Genomic DNA, 19473 nt, shown 5'->3' with positions numbered 1-19473 from the left:
GAGTTCAAATAAGAACAAATTGTTTGTGCGCATCTCACTGGTGCATCTGAGACCAAGACAGTAAGTCATTGTGATGTAGCAATAGCCACAGTATCCAGGGTAATGTCAGCATACCACCAAGAAGGACGAACCGCATTGAACAAGATTAACTGTGCATGCAAGAGGAAGCTGTCTGAAAGGGATGTCCTGGTGCTAACACAGATTGCATCCAAAAAACACAAAACCACAGCAGCCCAGCCCAGTTATAGCTAAACCTTTGGTCACTTGTGCCAAGGGTAAATGTTGATAATGGTGCCAGCAGTGAAAATCTTGGGCTGTGGACAATCTGAAACATGTATTGTTCTCTGATGACTCTTCACTGTCTTTCCCACATCCAGGGGAGTTACGGTGTGGAGAACCCCCAAAAAAGCATAGCACCAAGACTGCTGCATGCCCAGAGTAAGGCATGAATCAGTGATGGTTTGGGCTGCATTTATCATTGCATTTCCTACGCCCAAAACTTGTGCTAGATGGGCATGTCACTACCAAAGGCTAAACCGAACAATTCTGGAGGATTATGTGCACCCAATGGTTCAAACATTGTATCTGGAAGGTGGTGTCATGCAAGATGATAATAGTGCACCAATACACAAAGCAAGACTGGTGATGGAGTGGTTTGAAAAACATGAAAGTGATGTTGAACATCTCCCAAGGCCTGCACAGTCACCAGATATAAATATGTTTGAGCCACTTTGGGGTGTAAATGAATGAGTCAGAGAAACGTTTTTCTTCATGGACAGGCCAATATTCTGCAAGACAAAATGTCTCAAATCCCTCTGGAAACTGTGCAGGACTCATTCCAAAGACGAACTGATGCTGTATTGGGTGCTACATCTTATTTATTGTGGTCTAAAACCAGGCGTTTAGTTTCATTGTTTAACCCTTATAATAATAATAATAATAATAATAATAATAATAATAATAATAATAATAATAATAATAATAATAATAAAATAATAATAATAATTACATTTATTGCACATTAAAACATTTATTCACATATTTCTATATTAATCGGATTCAGATTTCCATAAACGGCTTGTCATAAAAATCAGTTCCGCGCATGATGGAAAAGTGTCTAACAGCGGTCACGTGATGATGCCGAGAGAAACTTCTTCTTGTCATTAGCCGATTAGCGTGTGCCTGCAGAGCTTATCCTCCTCCTCCTCCAACTCTCTCACACACACACATACACAAATAAACTCATACACACTTCCCATCCCACCCTGTTCAACTTTAGTGACCTACTCAGCCTTGAGAAATCCTCTTTCTAATCTCGGTTGCCCCTCCCGGTCCCCGCGCTGCTCAGCTTCCTGCGTCCCTCTCCTCTCACCTGTTAGCATGCTAAAGGTGATGCCTGCCGGTACGGGCTTTTCTTGCGTTTTTTCGTTCTCGTCCAGGACTGATAAAGGGTTTTTTGTCCACTGATGTTCGAGTGGGGTCTGATGTGTGTGAGTGCGAGGATCCGTGGCTGTGCTTCGGCTGACTGAAGGATGTATCGTCTGCTGGTGGCGCAGGTTCTGCTGGGCTGCTGGAGTGTGGCACAACCTTTCTGCCCTTCCCAGTGCACATGTGTCTACCACGGCCGCAGCGACGGCACTGGCAGCAGGTACAGTAAACGCACTACTACACAACAGCATGTAATAAAATTTTAATAAATACGAACAAAATGGCAATAAAACTACAAATGTTAATAATAATAATTTAATAAAACTTCAACTCTTAATTTCATTTACATTCATTGTGTAAATCATGGTGGTGGTTCATTCCGCTGTGGCGACCCCTGATTAATAAAGGGACTAAGCCGAAAAGAAAATCAATGAATGAATGCATAAATTCAGGAATAAAATAGTAGACAAGCTATTAGATGGACATAAAGAAGAAATACAAGAGCTAAACAATATTTGAAAACTTTGTAGCTACAGATATTGCCCGTATATAGATACAATACATTAAAATAATATTTCCCCCATAAATATTAAACAAAATAACTAGACTAGATGTTGTTCAAAGTTAAGAATGGGTAGACTACATTTCATATAGTTAGCTAGAGGTTTTAATTTTGCATGGTTCTTGACACTTAAGTTATATAATTTTGAGCATAAGGCTTATATAAACATGTTCTTGCCTAATAGCCTTGTGCAGATAAATCTATTTATTTCCATTCACTCTTTACAGTTGTGTTTTATTTGTTAACTTTAATTATTGCATTTCTGTGCACTTATATTTAAATAGAATGTGACGGCATTTTAAAACGAAATTAAATGATCAAATGAAAGATATTTAGAGCATTTAGCATTTAATGCATGATTAATTTTGATAATATCTGGTAATGTTAGGTAATACAAATGCTGAATTCCATGTTAGTTTACGGTGCATTAACTAATTCTCAGATTCTTGACCTTTAAATAAAGTGCACAGTATTATTACTGCGAACAAAACTACTGTAGCTCTAGAATTATTTTTGTAGAAACTAATGTAGTTAAGTAAGGAAACCTTATTGTGGAGTTTTCCTTTTTTCCTGCGGACTACTTTACATGAAGTGTTACATTAATAGTTTTATATTCTCTTTATAATAACAACAACATTTTAAATAATACGTACTTGAAAATAAATGAATTAGGGTAGAAGTCATCCACTGTAATAAAAAATAGATTTAAAACTATCACGTGGGGTATTAGCTTGTGTTTATCTTTAGAGCTTAGCCCTAGAGTGTGAACATACACGCTAGGAAGCCATTTTTAATCATTTAGTAATTGAATTGTAGTGCAAGCGTAAATTATACATGTAAAAAACAAACAACTCCCTTCCTTTTACTCAGTGTTGTTTCAGAGGCAGACATTCCTCACATAGACAACCAAAAGTACTTGTTCAAACTACTTGTTTAAAAAGAGCTAAAACAATACAATTGGAGTGTTGTTGTTTTTTTTGAATACTTTATTAATTTTATTTTCAATCCACTTAAGTTTGTTAAAGAAAATAGTAATAATATTAATAAAATAAGATAACTTAATCATTTTATGTTGAGACAAAATGAAGGAATTGTGCTTGTGTAACTACACTGTAAAAATTACTTTTGCTGTTTGTTCAAACTACTTATTGAAAATGAGTTGAAACAACACAATTCTTGAGTTTTTTGGGGGGACAACTCAATTTTTTATGCTCAATCAATTCAAACTTAATAGATTTGTGTTGGGGCAAAGTGAAGGAATTGGATGGAACCCTGCATGTTTTACAGTGTAGCTCTTGGATTCCTTTTGAAATAACACAATTCAAATGAGTAGAAATGTGTGTCGTAATTAAATGGATTTACATCAATAATTAAATTTTTTTGAGTGCACTCAAACTGGCACTCAAAATTATTTAAAATAACAAGAGAGGTTATAAATGTTGATGTAAAATACTGAGATTTTAACTTGTTTTTTTGTTTCTTTACTGTTTTTACTTCTGCACTGTAAACATTTATAAGTCAGTACAACAACAAAAAACATCATCCTTATTACCTTTCACTTTTTCTTGTTCACTTAACTTTTGAAAACATCAGCTGCACTGACCTAAAATTATTTGTCAGTAATACAAAAAACATTTAGTTGGGTTAACATAAGATTATTCATTTTCTTGAGAGGTGAACTACTCTCTAACAAAACTTTTTAAGTTGTGCCAACTAAACATTTCTCGTCTGCTGCACTGGAATGCCTGAAGTTGAATAAACCAAAAAAAACAACTTATAATCCTAATTTTCTTTCTTGTGTATTCAACATTTTTTTCATCTTTATTCGAAAGGACAGTAGAGAGTAGAGAGGAAAGAGTGGGGAGAGAGGAAAGATCAGCATAGGACCTCGTGGCAGGGATCGAACTTGGGTCACCGTGAACACTGGAGTGCCATGTGTCGACACATCAATCATTACACCATTGGGGCCGTTATGTACTCAACTAAAGTTGAGTGAACAAGTAACAAACAAACATAGTTAAATAAAAAAATAAATTAAAAAATAATAAAACGTTAAACAAACATTTATTAGACACAGAATTAGAAGCAGGACAGGAGGTAAAACAACAACAACGGTAATAAAGACAAGGATCAAAATATGGCAGGACAAACAGGGAAAATGCCTTGTATAGCTTCACATGTAAAGCATGACTTCCCGTTTTTTTCCAATTGAACTATGTTTGTTTGTTCTGATAATGTATTATTTCTTTGTACCGATTTCCACCAGAGTTTTTTTGTTCACTCAACTTCCAATGGTGTAGTTGTTAGTGCATTGACACATGGTATTCCGGTGTTCATGGCGACCAGAGTTTGATTCCCGCCTCAACGCTATGCTGGTCCTTCCTATCTCTCCTCTCCACTTGCTTTCCGGTCTATACTCTCTACTATCCTATCAATTAATGGTGAAAAAATATGTTGAACACACCAGAAAAAATGAAAGAAAATAAGGTTATGAGGCATTCCAGTGCTGCAGACAAGAAATGTTTAGTTGGCACAACTTAAAAAGTTTTGCTACAGAGTAGTTCACCTCTCCAGAAAACTAATAATCTTATGTTAACCCAACTAAATGCTTTTTGTATTACTGACAAATAATTTTAGGTCAGTGTAGCTGATGTGATGTTTTCAAAAGTTGAGTGAACTAGAAAAAGCGAAACGAAAGAAGGATTTTTTTTTTTTTTGTTGTACTAGCTTAAAAATTCTTACAATGGGTTTTACTTGAGTGTAAAGTTAAAATGCAATAAGATATTAATAATAATAACAATAATAATTTAAAATGGTTAACTCTGAAAATCTGCTGCAGGTCTGTTTTATGCAATGACCCTGACATGTCTGACATCCCCGTCAACGTTCCGTTGGACACAGTGAAGCTGCGGGTGGAGAAGACAGCAGTGCGTCGAGTGCCCACCGAGGCCTTCTACTACCTGTCCGAGCTACGCTACCTGTGGATAACCTACAACTCAATCACCTCTGTGGATCCGGGCAGTTTCTACAATCTGAAAGTTCTCCATGAGCTCCGGCTGGATGGGAACATGATTGCTACTTTCCCCTGGGAGTCCCTAAAAGAAATGCCCAGTCTGAAGACTTTGGACCTACATAACAATCGCTTGACTAGTGTTCCTGTGGAGGCAGCACCCTACCTGATTAACATCACCTACTTAGATATTTCTAGCAACAAATTAACTACTCTCCCGTCAGACCTGGTGGACATCTGGCCTCCGTTTTCAGGCATCCAGCCCAGTGCCAACACTTCACAGAAGACTGTTCTTGGTGGGTAAACAATGATGATTGAAGATTTTCTTTTAGTTCAGGCCATCCAAGGTTATGCATTAGAATAGTATCTATGTAAAAGAAGAATTTGGGTTGACATCTTGTCAAGAGCCATGAGTATTGATTTTCTTTTTAAACGTTTTTTACTCTTAAAGTGGTAGTAGTTATTGGTTATTCCTATGTCTCCTCAATTGTAAGTCGCTTTGGACAAAAGTGTCTGCAAAATAACTAAATGTAAATGCAGTAGAAGTACTATTTCATATAATGAGTCATCTAGGACAACAGTTTCGGCTTGAATCTTCAATGTTCAGCTAAAAAAGTAACATTGGATGGCCATTGGGTGAGTAAATTGACAAGGGTGAATTAGAGTGAAGTTAAATGAGGATTGTCAAGTATGGTTACCCATACTTAAAATTGGTGCACGCACAAGTTAGAAGTGAGAACACACTCACACACACAGAGACAGTTAGCATTCATCTGGAGCATTGCTTCTAGGGCCCAGGGAGCAATTAGGGCTTAGGCCAGGGATGTCCTAACTCGGTCCTGAAGAGCCAGGCTGCGTCCGAAACCGCCTACTACTCAGTAGGTACTGCATTTGAATGTAAACGTACTACTCGGCCGTTAGAAAAGTACGTTCTATACAGTATGAATGTGAAAAGTATGAATGAATTTCGGATTTACTATATCTGCCATTTTTTCATGGTCATGCGACCTACCTGCATCATTTGCGTCACTTCACTCCCATTCATGAATTCTCTCGCGGGGCATCATGGGATAGCGCAGCGTGCATGGGATGCGCACTCCAGAATCTCAACAGTACTTCTTGCATACTGATTTTTCTAATTCTATGAATTGGGACATACTACTCGACTTGCATACTGATTTTAGCAGTACTAAATAGTATGGAAGTATGCGGTTTCGGACGTAGCCCTCGTGTCCTGGAGAGTTTAGCTCCAACCCTAATCAAACACACCTGAACCAGCTTATCAGGCTCTTACTACTGTAGATATACTAGAAACCTTTTGGCAGTTGTGTTGAAGCAAGTTGGAGCTAAACTCAGGGCAAGACACCGCCCCACCAGGACTGAGTTTGGACACCCCTGGCTTGGCCCTTCATTTTTGTCTGGCTCAAATGCACTTCTGCTGAGTATCAAAGATGGAGAGAGGGTGTGGTTAGTTTCATTCACTCCCCCCATCTTTAATTCCTGCAATTCCTGATTACAAGTCAAACTCCTTAACCATTGGCTCACAACCCCAAATACATTTAGATATGCTTTTAATAGTAAATTGTGACATTGCAAGAAGTCTTTTAAGATGTTGAATTACATTAACTTAATTTGTTGGCAAAAACTGTTCCAACAAAAAACTCACTATATTTTAATTGTAAAGATTAGTTGACCCAAAAATTAGGTGACACTTTATTAGTTGACCCATTTGAGTATTAGTAGACTGTCTGCTTAATATCTGTTGATTCTGCTCCTTCATCAGACATTTAACTGACTATAAGAAACTTTGCAAGTACATGTCAACTTACACTAAACCTAACCCCGACCCAACAGCCTACTTATAATCTAATGAGAATTAGTTGTGATGTAACCAAAATTCAACAAACGGATCATCAAAATAAAGTTTGACCACAATGACAATTTTTTAATTAATTACCCTTAAGTCATTCCTACACCCTGAGACCTTTGTACATCTTCAGAAGATATTTTAAATGAAATCTGAGAGCTCTCTGACCCTCCATAGACAGCAACGATACCGAGATGTTCAAAGTCTAGAAAAATGAGCCAAAACACTGTCAAAACATTCCTAACAGGATTACTAAACACAAATTAAGATATATTACATAAAATCTTAAAGCTCTCTGACTTTTTAAATACAGCAACTTTTGTGTCGATAAAAGTCCAGAAAAGAAACTAAAAGCATTGGCAAAACATTGCATATGTTGTCAGAGGTTCAACTGTAACCACACACAGCTCCAAGAACACTTTTGTGCTCTAAAAAACTTGAAAAACAACCAGTGTTTTTTCTTCCACATTTGGTTTCGCATTTACATTAGAGTACATTAGAGTATTTAATTGCTTTTATTAAATGCGCACTCAGACCTGATGTGAAATACATTTACAAACAAAACTTATAACAAAAGTATTCTTAGAACTTTGTCTGATTACAGTTGAACCACTGAAGTCACATCCATTGTTTTTAGTTCCTTTTCTGGACCGCTAATCACATGATCCTTGTTATTTATGGAGAGTAGGAGAGCTCTCAGATTTCATCTAATAATTCTTGAGCTTGTGTTCAGAAGATGAATAAAGGTCTCAGGTTTTTAGAACAACATGGACATGAGTAATTAATACTTTTTTTGAGGGTTGGGGGTGTACTAATTCTTTAAAAATATCCTTAATTTGATGAGTTGACTAACATACTACATGTTAAGTACTTGATTATAATTCAAACTATTATTCAATATTGCATCTAAATTTAATCTGTTTTACATGTCCATAATCTCAATTTTACAAGTACCCTTGTGTAACTAGAATATGCAGTTAAATGAATTGTGGCATCATCAAATTTGACACATTTGAGTTTCTTCAGTTGAACTCAACAGAACATAAGGTAGCCATTGATTTCCATAACATCACCTTTTTTTCAGAATTTTGCCTAAATTCCATATGAAATGCATAAATGTTTGAAACTATAGAGAACTATACCTATAAATATCCAGCTGTTTATGGAAAAAAGTTCTAAAGTATTTTATTTTTGTAGTAAGTACTTTTAGGCTAAAGTTGACTTGATTTTTCAGAAGGATTGGTTATTCTTAAGCCTTACATGCAAAGATCCTGGATAGATGCATGTGAAATAGTCAAGAATATCCCGCTCTTCTTTTTATAGTAAGTCCAAGCGTGATCTTTAAATAAATCTAAATCTAGCCTGTGTCTTCACGGGCTCTCCCAAGTTAAGTACAAGCTAATCTTCTAATGGGGCTTTCTGTGAGTGAGGCTCTGAGATTTAAGTTTCTTTGAAGCACTCATCTGGGAAGAGGATGATTCATGTGTCTGCTACCAGATCCCTGCTCAAGAAAAAGTTAATAATGTCATACATTTTTTGGGCATCTTTTGAATGTATACAATTTAAAAGGGTGACTTGATATAATATAAAGTCTTCTCGTTCAAATTCAGTTTTAGACTACAACACTGATCCCGTGAAAGTGGATTTTACACCAGTTCTTTCTGCAGATCAAAATTAGGAAAACAGCTGACTTTATGAATGAGTCGCTTGAATTTTAAAAAAAAACGTCAACTGGCATTATTTAATGGGACCGCAGTGTCTAAAGTTCACTCCTTCGATCCCATAAAGCATCACAATTTCAAATGTCAAACCAACATACACTCAATATCCATAATGTACTTTGTCATTTGTCATGCTGAATGTATTATGTTGGTCTAGAGGGGCGACACGGTGGCTTAGTGGTTAGCACTGTCGCCTCACATTAAGAAGGTTGCTGGTTTGAGTCCCGGCTGGGCCAGTTGGCATTTCTGTGTGTAGTTTGCATGTTCTCCCAGTCTTGGCGTGGGTTTCCTTGTGGGTGCTCTAGTTTCCCCAACAGTCCAAACAAATGCGCTATGGGTGAATAGAATAAAACTAAATTGGCCATAGTGTATGTGTGTGAATGTGAGAGTGTTGGTGAATGTATTTGTGTTTCCCAGTACTGGGTTGCAGCTGGAAGGGAATCCACTGCATAAAACATTAACTGGAGGAGTTGGCAGATCATTCTCTTAATAAATAAAGGAACAAACCCGAAGGAAAATGAATGAATGAACTGCTGGTCCAGTATATACTTTATACACACACATATACGTGCATGTTGGTATTTTTAGGGACTGTCCATAACTTTAACACAGAAAACATGTCGTAAAATATCAAAAGACACTGTTATGTATGATTTTTAAGCATTTAGAATTACAAGGACATCAGACATGTTCTCATAAACCACTGCAATAGACTACAACTTGGTCACAAAAATCTGTACCAAACCTGTACACACTGCACAATGAATATTTCTATTTGGAAATAGTTTATCATTGTTTATCAATAGTTTATATGCTTGTTAAGTGTGACTCTATGCAAAGTAGCTTCCGGGTCCTAGCGCTCTATTAAACTGTATGGTGAGACTCATCAAATGGTAATAATAAACGTTTACAAAGTGATTTAATACTTTTGAAAATCACAACCGCAATATTACTTATATATGTACACTATGATTTGGTATAAGATTCACTTTAATAATGTGTAATATGAGGCCGTAAATGAATATTTTCTCAATTCAAATGAGTAGTGGCTTGGACCCGGGAACAGTATTCCATACGTCAACGATACATCCAGCGAACTTATCCACACGGCACTTATCCAGCATATGTCTTACACAGTGGATGCCCCTCCAGCTGCAACCCATGGATTCCCAATGGGAAACATCCATACACACCCATAAACTGAGGACAATTTAGCATACCCAATTCACCTGTACCGCATGTCTTTGGACTTGTGGGGGAAACCTACGCAAACACGGTGAAAAAATGCAAACTCCACACAGAAACGCCAACTGACCCAGCAGGGGCTCATACCAGAAACCTTCTTGCTGTGAGGCGATTGTGCTACCCACTGCGCCACTGTGCTGGCTAAGTGACTCAAAACAGTGACATAAGCTAACTCCTGGACGCAGCTACGATAACTGCTACTCAGCGTTAGCACACTCAGTTATCCCCAACTGCACATCCTAAAAGAACATTTACACTGTCCAACTTTCATGAATTCATCTGCATTGTCTGCTCGGAGTGCACGCCACACTTCCTCCTTGCAACTGCCGCTCCATTCATAAAGACAGCTCATAACAGGAAATGACTGTATTTCACCAATTTTGCTCCATTACAGTAATTACTATAAAGTTTATGGCCATTACACAAATACACACACATAGTTGGGTGTAATTAGTTAATTAAATTACTTCTACACCAAAAAAGTACAGTAAGGGATTACCTTTAATTTTAGGTCATTTCATTAAAACTACTAACAATATTCGTGCCTTAAATACTGTACCTAAATTTGAGAGTTCTGCAAAAATCAATTCAGAGAAGCAGAATAATTGAATATTTTTCGTGTTATACTAACATATTTTGCTAAGTAGTTCCACTTTCAACTATAAAGAAGGGTACAGAGAAGCTGAGTAACTGAGTGTGTGCGCATATGTGTGTATATTTATTAACTGTTTTGATTTGTTGCTATCGATTTATCTCATTTAGTGCAACAGCTCATCTGCTTATGAGACTGCAGGAATTGAACTGCGTGTTTTATACTTTCACCAGGTGCTTTACAAGTGTAAAGATGAGCCCAAATGCAGAATCTGAGCCAGTGTCATCAGGATATTAACAGTTGCTTCCATCCAGCTGTTGAGTTGCATCAGTGGAGCGTTTAATTCCTAGTTTACAGTCAACCGATCTTCATCCTGCCGTAGACAGAATTATGGCTGGACTGTGGTGTTAATGTCCAACACCGTTGCATGCAATACAGACAAGACATCCTGGCTTTAGGATTTATGTCAAGATTTACAACTCACTGATTTGATGGGAGTAAACTGGTTTACAATGTAGAGCGGAATATAAAATCCTGGGGTCTTTGTTTCAGTTTAAGCCGTTCATTGAGTAAAACATTAATGAATCTGGCAGATCTTTTATTTAAAGTGACTTGTATTACATCGAAGGTTTGCAGGTTATTCGTTTATGCATTTCCAGGGAATCAAACATGTGATTGTGTTTTCTTTAAGTTTGGTAGGAAAGGATTAAAGGTATGGATTTGAATGTTTGTTGACCTCACAGTAGATAAATGAATGGCTCAAAGACAAGGTGTTCAGTTTTGGTGTCCACATCGAATTAAATGAACAAAATAGATTTTTTACACTATACATGGAAAACATATTAATAATCATTTGGTGTAACGTATTTATGTAAAAACTGAAATAATTATTAAAATATAGAAAAGAATGCATGATCATACTAATTTGTAATATATTTTAAATGATTAAAGCATTTTTACTGATTAATGGGGCCAAATATGGGGTTTTAGGGTCTATTATTTTATTTGAGGAAAAAAAAACTTTATTATTATTATTATTATTATTATTATTATTATTATTACAAAATAACTAAATAAATAGCAACATTTTATTAAAATAGTTTTGAAGAAGCAATAAATAAGAATAAATTAAGCAAAAAATTGAAAAATAAATAAATTAATTAATAAATATTAAATTAAGATAATATAACTGTAATAATTATATAAGATTGATTTAAAAGTGTTTTATTTGTATCTACAAATAATCTACTATTATTTGTTTAAAAAAATGACAATTTGATTAAATAGATGATTAAAGATAATACAACTTTAAGCAAACACATACAAATTGAATAAAATAAAATAAATAAATAAATAAAAATAATACAATTGTGCTTATAAGCAAGTAAATAATAAATAAATTAATACATACTTTACTACAGAGTCTGTGGAAATTTTTTTGATTAATTTTATAAAAAAAATTAAAAATAAACAAATATTTTGGATGATTCAGTTTTATCAAATTATAAAGTATAATGTTTATGCAAAAATAAAATAGATTACATGTTAGACATGGGGCGATAACCAGTTTCAAAGTTTATATCGGTTTGGAAAAGTCAAGATTTTCAAACCGCTAAAAAATTTTTACCGCTAAAAGGACAGGGCAATTAATTGCAAAATAATCGAAATCGACATTCAAAACCTATAATTGACCCAATTTTTCAAGGACGGTTTTTTCATTTATTTTCCCTCCGCATGTGGAGTCACATGACCGCACTGTTAAAGGCAGAGACTGATTTCTGCAGACTTTTTTCAGCCACATCTGATGAACCTATTCTTGAGTCTTACTTTATACTACACTGACGATGATTGGAAGCCACACCAGAGATGCCTTGAAATGGCATATTTACATTACATTAAAACTATTATTCACATTAAAATATTTGTTTACAGAAAAAGCAAAAAATGCACAGTTAAAATATTATTTACAAGTTATACAAGAGTCATTTTATTTAGAAGAGATACTGCTTATTTTCTACTTTTAATATGAAAACACAGAAAATTATTTACATTTAGGCAATGTGTGCTTTAATTTCAGTTGTTCAACGTTGATGTTCAATAATTAATCATAGATAATAGATAGTGAGTACGTTTCTTTTAATTATTTTTAAATTAAGCAATGCACCGTTTATTCGAAAACTTCTCACTTGTAATTTGAGGGCATATTTAATGTACAAAACTTGCCAGTGAACTGTGAGCTCAAAAAAAAAAAAAAAAATTAAATAAATAAATAAATCGTTCATAAATCATAATCAAGTTAAAATGTACAAGAAATCGATCAAATCGGTCAAATCGCCCAGCCCACCATTCCTAATGTATATGTCAGGGTTTTTTCATATATCAGTTCTTGTTTTTTTCCCAGACATTTAAAAAGAACCTATCTGAGAGTAGTAATACCATGACATCGTGAAACCGTGATATTTTTACCCAAGGTTATCATACCATCAGAAACTTATACTGGCCCATGCCTTCTGCACATGATCATATTTTGGGTTAGCATCTAAAACAGGGGTGCCCAAACTTAGTCCTGGATGGCCAGTGTCCTGCATAGATTAGCTCCAACTTCTTTCAACATACCTAATTGGAAATTCTACCTAGTATACCTAGAAGTGTGGTTTATCTATAAACTAATTTTGAGAAGATCACATGCTTATGATCAACACGGCTGGCACCTCATTAGCTCTGTAATCTGCCCGATTCGATGATTACGAAAGCATTATAAATAACCAGAGTTTTTCACCCCAGTTATTTTCGTCTTGAAGTTTTCCCCCCTTCCACCCCTACCTTCCACCCTTTTTTCCAATAGGGCAAAACGGTGGCCCAGTGGCTAGCACTGTTGCCTCGCAGCAAGAACACGGCTGATCCAACCTCCTATCAGGCCAGTTGGCATTTCTGTGCGGAGTTTCCATTTTCTCCCCGTGTTCGCATGGGATTCCCCCGGGTTTCCCGATTTCCTCCCTCTGTCCTAAAACATACACCATAGCCAATCGACTAAACCAAATTATCACCCAAGACAACCTTAGTTTACACTTCTCACACGGCCACAAGCAGAGGAGTTCTCGAGACCCACCTGAGCTCGAACTCCCCTCTCGCCCTTCTAACGGGAGGGAGCCCTGGGCTCGAGGATATTATGAGCTCAGGGCTCTCTCCCAGGACAGCATGCCAATTACGCTTTATTGATTATCAGCTAATTGTGGACTCTTGATAGAGCTTGACTAGCTAGATCAGGTGTGTCCTATTGGGTTTGAAACAAAACCTCCAGTTTGGGCACCTCTGATCTAAAAGAATGAAAATGCCTGTTTAAAACGATAGTGGTAAAGATTTTAAATAAATTACATTTTATTTGGAGTCATTGTAAAGCATGATCAAAATGTATGATAGATGTTATTTTATTTATTTTATTTAATTTTTTGCTCTGAAAAAAATAATCCGGACAATTATATTTGTTCTGTATTTGACATACTGCTTTGAAAAACATATTCTAATGAAATATGTTGATGTTTCCAGGCCTGCAGGATAATCCCTGGTACTGTGACTGCCGGATTTCCAAACTGATCGAGCTGTCGAAGATGGCCAGCATACCGGTGGTGCTGATGGATCAGGTCTTGACATGCAGCGGTCCAGAGCATTTATCTGGAGTTCTGTTCCAGCGAGCTGAACTGGATCAGTGTGTGAAGCCGACAGTCATGACTTCAGCCACAAAGATCACTTCACCGCTGGGAAGTAATGTGCTTATGCGCTGCGACGCCAATGGTTTCCCTACGCCAACCCTACTGTGGACGACAGCTGATGGATCTGTGGTCAACAACACAGGTATGGGCCATTAGAGAAGGTTTAGGTGGATGCCGCACACTGGTGGTGATGAGGAGAGCCCACTTAATGTGATTGTAAAGCTTTTTAGGTGAATGGCAAAACACAGTAAATGCACTATATAAATGTATTAAATCAATAAGTATGTTAGTGTTTTATGTGGCATTTTTGTGTATTTGAATCACAGATTTCAGTTGTCAGAGGGAAAACTACATAATTTCATGCTTCAATTACATAATTCAGTGTAGTTTTTAAAATGCTAAACAATTTTTTCACATCTGTGTTTGAGCATGTAGTTGTTTAGGACCAGTTAAAGGGGCAGTTTTTATTATAGTAAAAAAAAAGGGGAGCAGTAATTTCCTGTTAATGGTAGTCCTCCTTCATTTATTCATTTTCTTTTGACTTAGTCCCTTTATTCATCAGGGGGGGGTTGCCACAGCAGAATGAACCACCACTCCTCCTTAATACATCCAAAATAAATGTAAAGTAGGTGGCTTTTTTTGCAAGTAGAGCATTTTTGGTTGAAACTGTTGTCTTTGGTGATACATTAAAAGCAAGTCAATAGATTCAAGCCCTTACAGGTCAAATAAAATTAATATCTGTGGCTCCTCATCATTTATTTAGGTCTTGTAAGCTTGATCAGTCAAACTGAACTCTATTTACAACATTATTACATTTCGTTTTGACAGTACTGAAGGAAAAAAGTCACTTAAAATTGAATTATCTGAGAGTGAAAAAAATTTACCTTACATTTTTATTTTGGGATGAACTTTCCCTTTTACATGTATACATTCTGAAATTTTTACTTTAATAATAAACTTACAACACATTTTTTTTCTTTATTTCTTTAAAGTATTTTATTTCTTTAAAGTATTTCTTTAAAGTACTTTTGTGGTATTCATAGTTGATATTGAATTGTTCATGTGCATCTCCCAAAATGTGTCTGTTACAGATATCTCTTTATATTTAAAAGTTGATATCAATAGATATTTTGATTTTTTCTGAGCCTGACGACAAAAACAAAACATAAACTAATACAGCTGGGAATTTATTTTATTTTCCAACTTCAATGATAGAAAATTTAATCTTTCCTTACCCAAAATCATTTACAAATTGCAGTTCAGGTACAGTAAAATCTTCTAAAGTGTTCATCTGCTGCATGCAAAATATTGCAGTATATATATATATATATATATATATATATATATATATATATATATATATATATATATATATATATATATATATATATATATCGTGACAATGTTCAGCAATATTCAGTAATCAATATTAAAGTTTGCATTCAATTTGTTTGCAATATTTATTTTACTAGTGCACATTGTTTGTCTTAAAGGGGTTGTTCATTCAAAGAATCTGTCAACTTTTACTCACCCTTCAATTGTTTCATACCAGTTTGTGCTTCTTTGTTCTGATGAACACAAAAGAAGATATTTTGAAGGATGTTGGAAACTGGTAACCACTGAAAACCATAGTGACGAATACTAAGAAAGTCAATTGTTACTGGTTTCTGTTTTGTAGCATGTCAAGAGTGGGTAATTGATGACAAATTTCTCTGTTTTTTTCTTTTCTTTATGTTTGTGTGAACTATTTTTTAAGTTATCAATGAATCAATGCAAGTTAATCCACTAAAGAAAAAACAAACAAGCAAAAACGTTTACTTTGGTAATCTTTAATCAAAATCTAATTACTTGTTTTCCATCTGCTCTGGAGTGGTAGACCTTCACTGATGGTGTCAGTTTGACAGCTTGGGCTAGATATGCTTAGCCGAACCCTTTCAACCGTTACTGTATTGTGATTAAAAGATCGGAGGAGTGCAATAATTAAACCCTGCCCCTTACACAATAATATTCCCTTTCATTTGGAAATACATAATCATACTGGAATTAAATTGTGCAGCAACTTCCAGTTCACACAGACTGTAATATTGGTTTATCCCTAGTGTTATAGTATTTCCAATTAAAAAAAAAAATATTGAGTAGGGGGCGGGGCTTTCTTTTTGTGTATCATTCCTTAGTAGCAAACTAATAGTAAGAGCGGTGTGGTTAAAAATGTTGTGACTGAAGCTTTCAAGCTCATGTCACCAGAGAAGGACAGTCACTCCAAACGTAAAACCAAATCATAATAATTGCTCACATTTTTATAGCGCTTTTCTGGACACTCAAAGCACTTTACACATTTTTTTTTGGAGGCGGGGGGATCTCCTTATCCACCACCAGTGTGCAGCATTCAACTGGATGATGTGACGGCAGCCATATTGTGCCAGACCGCACGCCACACACCAACTGATTAGTGAAGAGGAGACAGAGTGATGAAGCCAATTATGATATGATGATGGTTAGGAGGCCAAGATAGACAGAGGCCAGTGGGCAAATTTGGCCAGGATGCCTGGGTTTAACCCCTACTCTTTTTTTTTTTTTTGACATCCTGGGATTTTTAATGACCACAGAGAGTCAGGACCTTGGTTTAACGTCTCATCCAAAAGACGGCGTTCACTGAGCAGTATAGAGTCCCCATCAATATACTTGGGCGTTATGACCCACACAGACCAGGTTGAGTGCCCTCCACTGGTCTCACCACTTCCATCAGCAACCTAGCTTTCCCATGTGGTCTCCCATCCAGGTATTGACCAGGCGCAGCCCTGCTTAGCTTCAGTGGGTGACCATATGAGAGTAGGGAGTAGGGATTGATTAGTTTTTATTACCAAAACAATCTTTTTGTGTGAATGTGTGTGTGTGTGGATTAACTTGCTCACTGAAAAAATAAGAATGTGCGTTAGCAAAATAAACATTATACATTTTGAAATCACACTGACTTTTAGCACTTTTATTGTTATTTATTTTCTCCTTATTTCATGTCTCTGTATAGTTGTACAGGAATCTCCAGGCGAAGGCGTACGCTGGTCCATCCTCAGCTTGCACAGCATCGTGTTTAAAGACGCAGGCGACTATCGTTGCAAAGCCAAGAACGTTGCGGGCAACGCAGAGGCCTACATCACCCTGTCTGTGGACGGGGTTCAGCCCACGACACCATCCCCACCCATAAACATCACCAAGCAGCCCGAAGACCAGCCCACGACTACTTTCACACCCACTAAAATGCCATTGTTTACCTCCTTAAGTCCAATCACAATCACAAACAGACCCGTCATGACCACAATGCCACCGCTAACAACCAGAAAGAGTCTGATCCCGGGCGGAGGAGTCCAGAGGTCCCCACCTGCCGGAGACAAACCTGCTAAAGTACAGCAAAGCAAGAACGGGAAGGGCTCAATAAAGAAGTCGGACATCAGAGACATCGAGGTAGTAGAGGAAACCACTGAAACGGCGGTCTTATTGTGGAGCGCCGAAGGTTTGCCAAGCGACACGCCACTAACAGTGGTTTATTTCCCATATGACGCCAAAGACGATAAGGAGACGGTGGATACAGAAGTTGGTCAAGGGAAGCTGCTTTTGGAGTATTTGATGCCTAATCAGGTCTACACTGTGTGTTTGGTTACTAAGAGTTCTGGGAAAGAGCAGTGTGTGGATTTCAGTACTTTGGAAATTGGTGGAGAAGAAGGCCAGAATAAAGTCTTGATGATCGCTAGCGCGATTGCATGCGCTATCGCGGTGCCGCTCATCTTGGTGTTGCTTTACAAGATATTGTGTCTTTATTGCAAAGGAAACAGTAGCAGGAATAACGGACCAGATGAAGACCTTTCCAAAGACACCTACGTGAAGTTCGAGACGCTCACCATGAAGCAGAGGACTCTAAACGGGCAGGCCAATGATCTGTGGGCACGAAGACAGACTCAAGAGTCGGAGAGGATGTTACTGTGTTCGCGTTCGAGCATCGACTCGCAGATGACATACAAAAGTGACAGCTCTAGATCTGAGTATCTGTGCTAATGTATTGACCATCGGCTTTGTGTGTTATCTTTCCACACTTGGTGTTAGTCAGGCTGTGGTAAAATTAGTTATAAAAGATTAGCACTTGGTGTGCAATCAAACTCATTGCCTTACAAAGACTCATCTTGAGCCCACATTGTATTATCTTTTTATTCATTTATTTTTTTAAGAGCCATATTCTTCACCCAATCTCACACAGTTCTGTATTTCTTTCTATTTTTTTGGTGAAATGCAGTGTACAAAAATGAAAAAGGTTTTTGTGTATGCCAATGTATGATGAAGTAGTATTATTTAGAGTTGTGATAAATGTTATTAAACATTTTTATTACCTAAAATGTTTTTTTCTCATTAGTAAAAGGTCTAACATTTAGGGCTCTATTTTAACAATCTAGGTGCAAAGTCTAAAGCGCATAGCACAAAAGCGTTAAGGACCTGTCCGAATCCACATTTGCTATATTAAGGTTGGAAAAAAAAAACTGTGACACAGCACATGGTTTAACAGGGTTGTGCTTATTCTTAACTAGTTCTGTTTGTGTTTTGAGCATAACATGCTTTAAACCATTCAGAGTCTCATCCTCAATTCCCTTATAGAGTCAGTTGCGTTATGCCCTGGTGCATTTGTTATTTACATGGTGGAATTTGTAAGTGGAAAAACTGAATGGTTCACTAGTGAGAAATAAAGTTAAACAGACAATGTGCAGCGTGAGGATAAAAAACAAGGCTCCTCCATTTGGCCGCTTTACTTTGTCTTACTCTTTACTCTTACTATTAACTTTACTTCTTTACTTTAGTGGATAAGGAAACGATGTTGTACGCACTCCACTAAAAACATCCATTAGCCCACAATTATTGTGCTTTATTGCACGGGGTATTTGATAGGGCCCTTAGTGTTTCTGTTACAAGTCAGAGATGCAAATTAAGACTCTTAATATTTGCTCTTAATATTTTAGTATATTTTTAATGTCAAAAAACAGAATACATATACAAAAACACTGGTTCATGATTGTAAAAAAACAAAGTACAAATTGTGACATTTAGGTAATTTTGGTCATTTTAGTTCAATTTGATGACATTTTTGCAACAAGCTCTCATTAACTATACATTAAATGCAACAGGTGTTTGAAGTTTCTTTCCAGTTCTCAAATTGTGTATATTTCTATCTTTCGAGCTCTCTATCTTAGCATGTGTTTAATTTTATATTTCTATGCACTGTTAGTGAGAGCATGTGTGTTTTCGGTGTTATATTTTGTGTGTGTTATGCATGGGAATGAACATATTCCCACTTCATGCC

The 19473-nt window shown here is 36.5% G+C and overlaps 1 protein-coding gene across 2 annotated transcripts; it reads left to right on the top strand.

Annotated features, from left to right (window-relative positions):
- The first annotated feature begins 1251 nt into the window (after positions 1-1251).
- On the top strand, positions 1252-18517 carry lrit3a (info leucine-rich repeat, immunoglobulin-like and transmembrane domains 3a). 2 transcript variants are annotated; one of them, NM_001128694.1, is given in 4 exon segments: positions 1252-1648; positions 4830-5296; positions 13972-14277; positions 17161-18206. In NM_001128694.1, coding segments are annotated over 4 exon segments (1911 nt in total). In that variant the 5' UTR covers positions 1252-1532; the 3' UTR covers positions 18183-18206.
- The last annotated feature ends 956 nt before the right edge of the window (positions 18518-19473 follow it).

This window comes from Danio rerio, chromosome 14 (genome assembly GCF_049306965.1).
Source record: "Danio rerio strain Tuebingen ecotype United States chromosome 14, GRCz12tu, whole genome shotgun sequence".
NCBI lineage: Eukaryota > Metazoa > Chordata > Actinopteri > Cypriniformes > Danionidae > Danio > Danio rerio.
Note: the sequence above shows the minus strand (reverse complement) of the source record. Positions and strands in the feature narration are given on the sequence as shown.

Excerpts from the sequence above, each read along its gene's own strand:
- lrit3a (XM_073921454.1), top strand. The coding sequence starts at position 17,061 with ATGTGCGTTAGCAAAATAAACATTATACATTTTGAAATCACACTGACT.